Here is a 12,247-nt window from a genome sequence, read left to right as displayed (position 1 = left end):
TCCCAATAGCAACAACCAGCATCCATGTTAGAGATCACCCTAATATTTCTACCACACTAGATACTTAAAATTGCTTTCTTTCATAGTTCAAATCTCAACTTATTTCTACTACCTATCTCTCTCTCTCTCTCTCTCTATCTCTCTCTCTCTCTATCTATCTATCTATCTATCTATCTATCTATCTATCTATCTATCTATCTATCTATCTATCTATCTATCTACTTGTCTGTCTGTCTGTCTTTATCATGTATCCCATTTATCATCTTTCTATAGATACATACATACACACAGACAATTGTCCTCAAGTATCCACAGGAATGTGTTTAGGACCACTCCCACCCCTCCTAGGGAATGCAAAAACTGCAATGCTCAAGTTCCTTATCAAAACAGATATAATATTTACCTATAACTTGGCATGTTCTCCTATAGACTTTAAGTTATCTCAAGACTGCTTGTAGCAGCTAATACAATTCAAATAAAGCCATGTGACTAGCTGTTGTACTGTGTACATCTCACAACAGCATGCCATCTTTATTTTCAAACATTTTCCATCTAAGGAGCGATCCCCTTATTCATAACCCTTGGATAGAGAGACCTGACTGCAGAACTATACAGACTCACCCATAATTGTCAGGACAATACTGTCTGATTTAAAAGCCACAGACAGTTTGTTCTGAATATCATTTCAAGTTTAGAACCCCAGTATGAGTCTCCAAGTGCACCTGCTACTTCTCACTGACATTGGTACAATATCTCATTAAGTCAGAATATCTACTTTAGATGAATCATTATGTAGTGTTCTTAATAATTTTGAGTCTATGCAAAAGCCATTTATAAAAGAAATTTAAAAGATTCAAAGACATCCTCCAACTAAAACCCTTTCAACACATCACCCACCGGTTATAGGGTGACTGTCTTACAACCCTTCTGTCTGGAGCTGACCTTGGTCCCTCCTTCTTGCATTAAAGGTAATTATTCTCCTGAATATTCCATTGAGCATGCTTGTTTCACTAAACATTTACCATCTAAAATTATAATCCTAACCAATATTTTATTACATGGTGTGGTATTTCGCCAAGATTTGTTTTTTATGGTTCAATATCTTTTTCAAAGCTAATGGTATTTTCTTCATGAATAAACCAAAATATGTATGCCTGTCTACCATGAGCAAATAATCTTAACGTGTGTAGGCTAAAGAACATCAGAGCAAATGGATCACACCTAAGCTTGTCTTTAAGGAAGTTAAGGTAAAATAAAGTAAAATAAAATAAGTAAAATAAACCATCAGTGCTAGCTCGGAGCTAGGGTATCTTCATATTTCCTCTGAATCTGCTATTCTCAGGTACAATAACTCCCCATTACATAAGAACAAACGCTTTTCTTATTTGGGTTACCATTGGTCTATTTCTGATTACTAATGATGCTAAACACATTTGTACATTCTTATTGACCATTCCAGTTTAAGGTTAAAGTTTATATATTTTGCTACTTTGTCATTTTAAAGCTTTTTTATCACTTCCAAATATATTGATAAATATGTGAGATTTTAATAATTGGCTTTATCGATGATTTCTGAGATGTATCTTACCTTTTATTTTCTTTATAAAACATTTTGGCAAATAATCAAAAATAAAATATAGTCAAATAAATTGCTAATGAGTTCCTGTTCAGTATGAGTTTAGACATTTCCCTGGGGTCATAAATGCACTCATTATCATAATCAATGTTTCAATCTTCTAATTTAAAAAATAAAAGGTATTTTCTCATTCAGAGTGAGGTCTTTTATCCATTTAAAATTCTTTTTTTTTTTGGTTGTGGGGCTTGAACTCTGGGCCTGAGCACTGTCCCTCAGCTCTTCAGCTCAAGGCAAGCACTCTACCACTTGAGCTACAGTGCCACTTCTGGTTTTCTAGTGGTTTATTGGAGATAAGAGTTTCATGGACTTTCCTGCCTGGGCTGGCTTTGAACCGCGATCCTCAGATCTCAGCCTCCTGAGTAGCTAGGATTACAGGCGTGAGCCATCGGCGCCGGGCCCATTTAAAATTCTTTTAAAAATACAATATGAAGTAGAAAGCTGGATATATGCTGTCTTTCTTCCTACCTCTCTCCTTTCCTCCCTCCCTTCCTTCTTTCCTCTGTTCCTTCCTTCTTCTTCCTCCTCCTCCTTCTCCTCCTCCTCCTCCTCCTCCTCTTCCTCATTCTTTCTTCATTTTCTCTCTTTCCTTTCTTTGGCTAGTACTGGGGCTAGAATTCAGGGCTTTAAGCTTTTGCTTTGCCTTTTCTTTCAAGGCTGGCATTCTATCACTTATGCCAGATCTCTACTTCCAAAACATGCCATTTTCAAAGGATGTCCAAATTTTAAGTTCCAAGACCTAGAATTGTCCTTAAAAATAAAATAAAATAAATATAAAGGCTGATTTAATTTATAGACATTTTGTTTAAAATTCAGAGACTAGTTTAGTATTTTCTAAAAGAATTGTAAAACAACATCTCCATTCTAATACTTACTTGGGACTATAAAATCGATTTCCTCTGACATGGCAACTCCTAGGGTGTTAGAAGCAAAGCAGCGGTATTTGCCTTGAAAGTGAGATACGTGTCCTTCATTTGGGATCTTGAATGTGCCTGAGCCGTTAGACACAATTATCCGGGGATCAGAAAGATGGAAAGGCTTGTCATCTTTAGTCCATCTAAACCTGCAAGAAAAAAAGCAAATTCATCCCACAAAAAGAACATTATTTTTAACCACAGAAATACTGACAAATGTACAAAATGGCAAACCAAAATAATTTATTTTAAGAAATGTACACAATAGAATGTTTAATATTATTAGAAAAGATCTCTGAAGAATCTTCCAAACTGTAAAAAAATCAGTAAGAATAAAACTTTGAATAAGGTTGTAAATAAGAATATATTTGAAGGTATGTTTTGTTTCTTTCCTTCCTTCCATCCTTCCTTCCTCTTTCTTCTCTCCCTCCCTCCCTCCCTCCCTCCCTCCCTCCCTCCCTTCCTTCCTTCCTTCCTTCCCTCCTTCCTTCCTCCATTTCTCTCTTTCTCTCTTTCTTTCTTTCTTTCTCTCTTTCTTTCTTTGTTTCTTTATCTCCCTCCTTCCTCTCTTTCTTTCTTTCTCCCTCCTTCCCCTCCCTTTCTTTCTCCCTCCCTCCCTACCTCTCTCTCTTTCTTTCTTTCTCTTTCTTTTTTTTCTTTCTTTCATTCTTTCTCTGGTTCTGTCATTCTCTCTTTCTCTCTTTTTTGTCCTTCCTGGCCTGGCCTGGGTGGGCCCTGAACTTTTTTGCTCAAGGCCAGTGCTTTACCATTTGAGCCACAGCTCTATTTCTGCTATTTGCCAGTGGCTGGGGGGTAGAGGGGGAGGTTGGTGTTGACATTTGGATATAAGAGTCTTATATTATAGACTTTTCTGCCCAGGATGGCTTCTAACTGCTAGCCTCAGATCTCAGCCTCTTAAGTAGCTAGGGTTCTAGGTGTGAGCCTAGAATAACTTTGAAAATTATTTATTTTTTCTTAGAAACGCATGGCAGGATTATTTCTGATTTTATCTTGAGGCTGGAATAAAGGTAAATATATAATATTCTCTGTGTGTGTGTGTGTGTGTGTGTGTGTGTGTGTGTGTGGTCTAATGCACTCATGCAAATCAAAATCACAAAGCACTGCTATTTTTAAACAACCTTGTCAAGCATTTGAAATATATACCAAATATGTACCAAATATATAATTTGTCAATATTTTTCCAGTTTTAAATTGGTACTAAATAAAATCCTTTTGACTGCATCATTTTCTATTCTGTTTGCTATTTTATTAACTTATCCATTTCAATTCAGTAGACTAATATTGGAATACATTTTTATGGTTGTTGGTAAATATTACAGAATTGCATTCCAGAAAAACATGTAGTTCAATGCCGACACCAGTATGAAATATCCATTCTATAGGTACAGAAAACCTTATGCAACATAGGTTAAATAACTCAATGTTAATTTTACACACAAAGCTCTCTTTCACTTGGTAACCTGGAGCTTTAATCAAATGTAGATTTAGAGTCCAACAAGTTTTTTTTTCAGATTTTTAAATACTATCAATGATAGCATATGGTTAGAGTATTTAGTAGTTTGAAGAACACTCACGTTGGTTCTGGATTTCCTTTAGCTTCACATTCAATTTGAAAATACTCGTCAAAGGGAAAGGCGACTTGTTCTCTTGACTGTTTTGTGATTGTTGGAACCTGTTGAACTAAATTTTAAAATGCATACTTAAACAATAAGTTTCTCCAAAAGTGGACAAGGTTACTTGGGTTATGAGAGGCACAGGTTAACTGTGCTTTCTATGTTGGTAATAAAAAGGTGATACTAGAGTGAAAATTATATAACATATCTGACTTCCTCTTTGAAAAATATATTTACTTTGAATGAAGGTATGGTCATTAGATCATGTTGCCATAGGCATTCATTTTTTACTTCATTCCATAATTACAAATAGTTTTTAAAGCAGGAGAAAAATGTTCATGCTGCGTCTATTCAGACTTTAATGGTGTGATGACCTTTTTACTTAGTCGCATCATTTCAAAAGTTCATTGTATATTTCTGCATGCTTACATGGAGACATTACAACTAACGAACTGCTTTGTACATTGTTTCTTCCCATCAGTACGCTGTCATTTGTTAGACAATTATCTTGTTGTTGGACCTTGTTTGCCATATCTGTCTTTCCAGGTGACATGTATTTCAACTGATCTCTTTGAACATATGGGTTTCTCTTCTATTGAATTATCACCTTACAGTAAATTTCCACTGATGGACATGAATACAATGACTTTGGATAGCTGCAAATATATATATATGTATATATACATATACATATATATATATATATATTTGTTGGTGGTGGTCATGGGGCCTGAACTCTGGGCCTGGGTTCTGTCCCTCAGCTCTTTAGCTCAAGGCTAGCATTCTACCACTTGAGCCACAGCTCCACTACTGGATTTCTCTGCTTATGTGATGCTGAGGAATCAAACCCAGGTCTCATGCATGCAAGGTAAGCACTCTACCACTGAGTCACCTTTCCAGCCCAGTTGCAAAGATATTTTAACCAAGGGATATTTACCACAACCAGTGTATGAACACAGTGGCTGCCCATAACCTTGACACCACCAGACACTAGCAGGCAAGAATGAGTTTTAAAAATCACTTTTCATGCCAGACACCAGTGGCTTAGGCATATAACCCAAACTCCTGAGAGAGCTGAGATCTAAAGATCCCAGTGAGAAACTAACCCCAGCATCAAAGTCCATGAGAATCTTACCTCCAATTAACTTCTAAAAGTCATACGTGGAGTTGTGGCTCAAGTGGTACAGCACCAGCCTTGAGCTAACAAGCTCAGGGACAGTGCCCAGGCCCTGAGTTCAAGCCCCAAGTCTGGCAAGAGATTACCAAGAGATAATTCTTTTTATTTTGATTTCCATTTATTGCTTTTGCTAATGAAAGTCTTTCCATAAAGTTATACTATAGTTGTCATTTCCCATTGATGCCCCATTATTTTATCTCTTTTTACCATTTATCTATTAAGAGTTGCTTATTTTTAATAAGGTGTAACACAAAAATAATCATTGTCATGTAAATTATAGCTACTTTTAAATAAGTGATTCTTCACACTCAAATATCCCCCTCATGTTACAAAAAAAATGGTGTTTGGCAAGTTAAGTAACTCTGAAGGCAAACCTAATTTTAAGGAAAAGTTTTTGCTTTTTGTTTTGAAAGCAGCTAGACTATCCATCTCACCAATGAGCTTGCAAAGCAAATGGACTACAATTGACTAAAAACAGACAAATAGCATGCTTGAATTTTAAGAGTCAAACTTGAATTACATTTTGAAGCAGGAAGCAGAAAAAAATTGACATAAATATTGCGGTAGGCTCCGTAGTTTCCAATTTGAGACATTCCTTATTTGACAAAGTTCTTAGAACCTCTAAGACGTTCACAGAGTTGAATGTTTAGGAAATGTACACTATGGAGCAGCAGAAACTGACTTTGACAAGTCTATTCTGAACAATGCAAACAGGCAGAGGGGCTGATTTAATTGAGTGACTGTCCATTGTAGAGCTACAAATAGGACCTGAACTCCATGACGTTGGCCCCATTTTGAAAGTTTGCCTCTTAAGAATTCTAAGATAACACATGTATAATAACTAACAACATTTACTATATTAGAAATTAAACATATTTATTCATGAGCTCATCTAAATGATTCTGTAAAAGGATAAACATGTTTCAGAGACATCTCAAGTACTACAGAACTTGGTGCTGTCCCCGAGCTTTTTTGCTCATGGTTAATAGAGTTCTACCACTTGAGCCACAACTCTACTTCTGGCTTTGTGGTGGTTAATTGGAGATAAGAGTCTCATGGACTTTCTCTCTCCTGGCTGGCTTTGAATCTTCATCTTCAGCTCTCAGCCTTCTGGGTAGCTGGGATTATAGGCATGAGCCACCAGCACCCGTCCAAATACTAATTTATCTGGTAAGAGAAGATCAGACTTTCATTTTGCTTCGTATTACTACAGATCGAATCAGAAAAGTCCTTAGTGTTAGAAAGCTGGCAAACTCACAGTGGAGAATACTCCTTTTCCATAGTTGTACTCTTTGCTTGAACACTTAAATTTCACCACTAACAATATTGTCAGTTGTTTATCTTAAAGTGACAAACTCACTTGGTTCCTTTTGGGGAAAATATCTCATCTGAAGTATTTTGCCCATCAGAACAACTATAATATGTCTGTCAGTTGTACTTCTAAGAAGAAATAGTATTGGGCTGAAGCAAGGATACAATTATGGAATATAGATTATCATTCTCCTTGGAGACAGCAGAATTATTTTAGGTTTATTTCCACCTGATCTCAATATTAGAATGCTTTTGCTCAAGGGTGGAGAAAGAGGTAAATAATCTGAGTGTTACTGGTTTGAGAACATTAAATCAGACTCAATTTTTCTTCATTGGATATTTATAAGCATTTTACTCATATGCAAGTACACCCATGTCACTGACATTTACGTTGTTTCTGATGATTCCTGTTTTGAAACGGAGGTGGATCTTGAATTGCTGGCAAACTCGTGTTATTTAAATTCTATCACATTTATGAATGGTGAGAGAGAAGGCGCAATGACAAGAGGCCCTTAGATAACAGCTAATAACTCGGGAACAACTTGTTTATTACAATGTTATTCTTCCTTAAATTTGCTAAGGTTGTAACGACTCAACAATAACTAATTACTCAGGGAATGGAGCTAATAACCTTTGGGTGTTTGTATGAATATATAGCCTATATTATAAATCCCTTCCACTATAATTAAGCCCATTACAGAGGTAACAGACTCATTGACATTCTGCTCAGATACTTGCCTTTGCTGCATTCATGAGTGAGTACTCTAGAGGACCCAAATAAATGGGTAATATTCAGAAAATATGCCATTAATATTTTATAAGAATTGTTGTCTGAGGACATCACAGCGTGAAAGTCCATAAGGATCTGAGACAACCAGAATAAATATAAGTGTCATGGATTAACAGCAAATTTCACATCTTCCAGCAGTGATGAATTAGTGAGGAAAGATGGAGAACATGCATGTATTTTTAGGGATGTGATGTGACAGCGGTGATCCTGGTGCAGGCATCTTGGCTGCCCTCCACCTGACACTGAACATTCCTACAAGAGAATTCACTAGAGGTAAGGAAGGCTCCTCTGCCTCAGCATAAATTTCTACACTTCAAACGCAGAGTAATGAACTTGAGTATATGCTATGCTGGCTGTAAGTAAAGAGAGCTTTACATCCAAATATCCATAGGCCAGGGAAATTGGATTCCTTAAGACCTAAGAATACTGTCAGAAAGGCCTACCCATCTGTTAAGAAAAGTAGAAATGAGATTTCTTACCTGGGTTATGGGATCTAAGCTTGTAGATATACTACGGAATATAAAATCGCCATAACAAGAAATTGAAAGTGAACCTCAACAATGGTTTCAAAACACATGGAGAGACAGAGGGTGAACAAATGCAGCAGTGAAACTCATTAGATACTACGTTGAAAATGAACGATAGAACTTGTGGGTGGGGACAGAAGGAAAATATTGGGAGAGCACAAGGGAAGGAGTGACATTGTCCAAAAAGAAGTGTCCTCACTGTCTGACTTAGGTAATCATAACTCCTCTATGTAATAATACCTTTATAATAACAATTAAAAAACAAAAATTAAAGATAAACACATACCATCAAGGTCATTGTGTTTGATTCCTATTCAGTCTGTATGACTACTTCAGAACACTAACTCAAAATTCTCCATATTATAAGTCAACCCACATGTATAAAAAAAAAAGCTGTTTATAATACTGCAGACCATCTTAGACATATGGAATGAGAAAGATCACTGGATCTGTTAGATCTATTTCTTGTTACAGGCCAAGTGTTTTCATATGAAGCAAAAAGCATGAGCTGCAACATAATTACTGCAACCAAACAGTCCCTAAAATGCAGACAAGAATTCTCATGACACATTTCTGGGGAAAAATAATCTATGGAAATATTACAGAAAAGTTACATTCTCAATCCACAAACTTTCTACTTAAAGAGGCAATATAAAATTCCAGTACAGACACTGAATGCTCTCCTTTTACCTGATAGTGGTATTTCAACTGCTGTGGTGAATTTTAACAGGAAGAAAATTACAGAAAGGAATACTCCTCTTCCACATGAAATCACCTCCATTGTTCTTCAAGAAGGAGACAAGGCAGAGAGATTTAAGATCTCAATGACTCGCTTTTCTTCTTCTAAGAAGAAAATGTGGATAACCTGCAAAGTGAGAAATAAAAACACAGAAAAAACACTTTATTCATTTATAAACTTTAAAATAGTCATATTGCAGAAATTAAATTGATGTCTCTCTTATTAATTTTAGTAAACCTATTCTCAAATAGTTCCAAAAAGTTAAAAGGTTTTTGGCTCACTAAATCTTTATAGTTCCAAATGGTAAGAGACAGACTCGTGATAAATCTTAAACCATTCTAGTGCATTATGTTTGCAGATCAGAGGAAGCTGCATTTTAAAAGCATTCTGCACACTATAATGAGTGTCAATGGCTAGGAAAATGACTTCATTTAGCTAAGGAGCTTTGTCCATCCATTTTTAACATTTACATTATGAGTCATTAGTAAGGCTCATAAAGAAACATCTTAGAATAGGCTGGTATAATAGCTTTAGAGTTCAAAGATCTCACAAGAATAGCTGAATAATTCTAGCAAGATGTTTTCTTTGAGAAAAAGAGAAAAAATAAAGAACAATTAGGCAAAGGACAGTTATTTTAAGTGAAATGTACAAATATCAGTTTGGTTTCAAGAATAACATCATAACATCATTTGTCTCCTATTTAAGCAAACGTTAATACATAACAACTTTCATAGAAATACAATCAGGATTGAAATTCCCATTTTCCTTGACTTGCTCTAATCGTTTTTCTGAAACATTGTGATAATAAACATCTAAATATTGGTTTTGGTATTGGTGTTGGTGTTTATTTGTGGGTCATAGGGATTGAACTCAGGACCTGGGGGTTGTCCCTGAGCTTTTGTGCTCAAGGCTAGCTCTCAACCACTTTGAGCCACAGGTCCACTTCTGGTTTTCTGGTTGTTTGGAGATAAGAGTCTCAAGGACTTCCTGTGCCTTGCTCCATCCACTGTTTAGTGTGTGTGTGTGTGTGTGTGTGTGTGTGTGTGTGTGTGTGTGTGTGTGATGCTAACAATCAAATATAGGTCTTCTTGCATTTCAGTCAAGCATTATACCACTGAGTTACACCACAAGAGTCTCCTAGATATTCTCAAAATTGATAGTCCAAGCCAGGTACAGTGACTCAAACCTGTAATCCTAGCTTCTTGGGAGTCAGAGGTCTGACTCCCAAACTCAGTCCAAAGTTAACAAGATCTCATCTCAACAAAACAAGCTGGGTGCTGAGCTACATGTGGTATACATGCCAGCCCAGCTTTGCAGGAGGATTTAGGTGGGAGTATCACCATCTAATGCTGGCCCCAGACAAGAAAACAAGATCCTATATAAAATAATAAACATAACTAAAAGATCAGGAACAGAAGGCCCTGAGCCCACATCCCAGGACAACACAGAAAAAAAGCAGGTTATACAGTAATTTGTTCCAAAATATCATTTTAAGTATATATATATATATATATATATATATCGATCTATATATATATATAACATATCGATATATATATATATATATATATATATATGCTGTAAACTTTTGAAAAGAAGAAATAACAAAGACAGAAGTTGCTACATTTTTATTTAATTCCAGGTATTCAAGCTTTTCCATTTCACCTCAAATATATAATTCAATCAGTAATAGACCCATTTCTTTTCTATGTCTGTATAAGTAAGGATAATAGTGCTTTGGGGAATTTTGAGTGACAGCAATCCCATTTATTGATTTACAATCTACTTTATTTGATCTCAATTGTCCCACCTGCAAAATGGGAATTAAGAAAACTTACTTGACTTGTTCCAAGTATTTCCTAACACACAATTTATGTCAGTAATTTTAAATATTTCTAGTGCAGTCCTATCTAAATGACCCTTCTGTACTCATGAAGTTATCTAATCTAATCAATATAAGAAATACAGAAAACACTGCTTTTTTATTATACCAAAGAGACACTCCCTAAACCGTAGCACCTGAGTTCTACGCATTTATACAAATCTGAGAGACACTGAGCCCTGTTGTATTTTGACAAAATATATATATGCCATGCCTTTTATATTGTCCGTTTCTAGCCAGGCACCAATGGCTCATGCCTAGCTACTCAGGAGGCTGAGATCTGAGGATCAAGGTTTGAAGCCAGCCTGGGCAGAAAAGTCTGTGAGATTCTTATCTCCAATTACTCACAAAAAAGCTGGAAATGGAGCTGTGTCTCAAGTGGTAGAGGGAAAGCCTTGAGAAAAAAAAAATCCAAAAACTCAGAGACAGTGCCTCTGCCCCAAGTTCAAGCCCCAGGACTGAAAAAAAAAAGTCCTTTTCTTTGTTTTCTTTCTTCTGAAACAATTTGAAAATAATCACCAAATTCATTGTTTATAGTTACATACCACTTTTAAACGTATCTATCATTTAATATTCTCTCATGATCCTAAGGAATATTTCTAAGGCATTATCCTCCACATATATGGCTTCAAACCCAGGATATCGTTAGGAGACAATATTCCTGGATTCATATCTAATACATCACCCCCTCCCGGAAATATGGACAGCCAGTTAATCAGCTTAATTTTAATTACTCTCCTGATTTAGGCTAGCAAGTTCAATGGTCTCTAATTGCTACAGTACAACATTTCATGGACTCTAATTGTTCAGGGTTTGAGTGTTCCAACTTTGGAATTTTAATAGTATTAAGCACATAACATTAACCTAAGAAATTATTCCACGTAAGCATGCCACTCAGAATCCTCATCTTAAATATTCAGAGACCTAACACACATTAGTGACATCTCCATTTCTAGAATATAGATAATGGTGCATTGTATATCTGACCTCATCTCTTGCCTGGATTAGCCTCAATTTATCAGAAATTTGTATGCTTATTAACTGTAGCACTAAAACTATTCCAAGTTAAAAATGAGAGCCCCTACTAGCAAGACTCCATTAAGTAGTGACAGAAGCCAAAAATAGCGCTCAGATTGGAAAGGAAAATCAGCCTTAATTCCATTGTCAGAAGCATAAAGGGCACACTGTTGAGCAATTCTGTTTTGCAACAGTAAGACAGCAATGAAATTATATTCCAATTTATCTTTCTCGAAAGAATACGTGTTTAATGCCTCATGCCAGACTTCAAAGATAAAAGCAATTATTGGAACTCAGGATGGAGCTGACACATAGGCCAAGGACAAAATATACTGAATAATTTGAGACCTGGGCAGTCACATAAATCCAATGTCTCATAGCTTATTTTAATCACATCAACTCAGATCCAAAGGAAATCAATGAATTTGCATGAATATGGATAAATTGGCTAAAATTTTCCTACTATTTTAAATCTCATCTTAGAAGGAGGAAACATAAAACATAACTAAATAGAAAATTGATATTTTTTAAATAGATTTCTTCAGTACAATTAGTGAAATAAGAATTTAGAAGACAGGAGTTTTGAGACGTTAGCTTAACCTAAACAAGCACAATAACTTCAC

At 35.8% G+C, this 12,247-nt stretch overlaps 1 protein-coding gene across 1 annotated transcript in view; it reads right to left on the bottom strand.

The window, feature by feature from the left end:
• The window catches only part of Chl1 (cell adhesion molecule L1 like), a 63,115-nt gene extending 54,348 nt beyond the window's left edge, over window positions 1-8,767 (bottom strand). Inside the window, exons 1-3 of the mRNA XM_042680059.1 lie at window positions 8,677-8,767; window positions 4,143-4,248; window positions 2,509-2,696 (exon numbers count right to left, since the gene is read on the bottom strand). Of these exons, the coding sequence (XP_042535993.1) occupies window positions 2,509-2,696; window positions 4,143-4,248; window positions 8,677-8,767 (385 nt within the window). The remainder of the gene's footprint in view (window positions 1-2,508; window positions 2,697-4,142; window positions 4,249-8,676) is intronic.
• Window positions 8,768-12,247: the final 3,480 nt, after the last annotated feature.

This window comes from Dipodomys spectabilis, unplaced genomic scaffold (assembly GCF_019054845.1).
Source record: "Dipodomys spectabilis isolate Male_0828 unplaced genomic scaffold, ASM1905484v1 ptg000054l, whole genome shotgun sequence".
Classification (NCBI taxonomy): domain Eukaryota; kingdom Metazoa; phylum Chordata; class Mammalia; order Rodentia; family Heteromyidae; genus Dipodomys; species Dipodomys spectabilis.
This window is presented reverse-complemented; position numbering and strand designations above follow the sequence as displayed.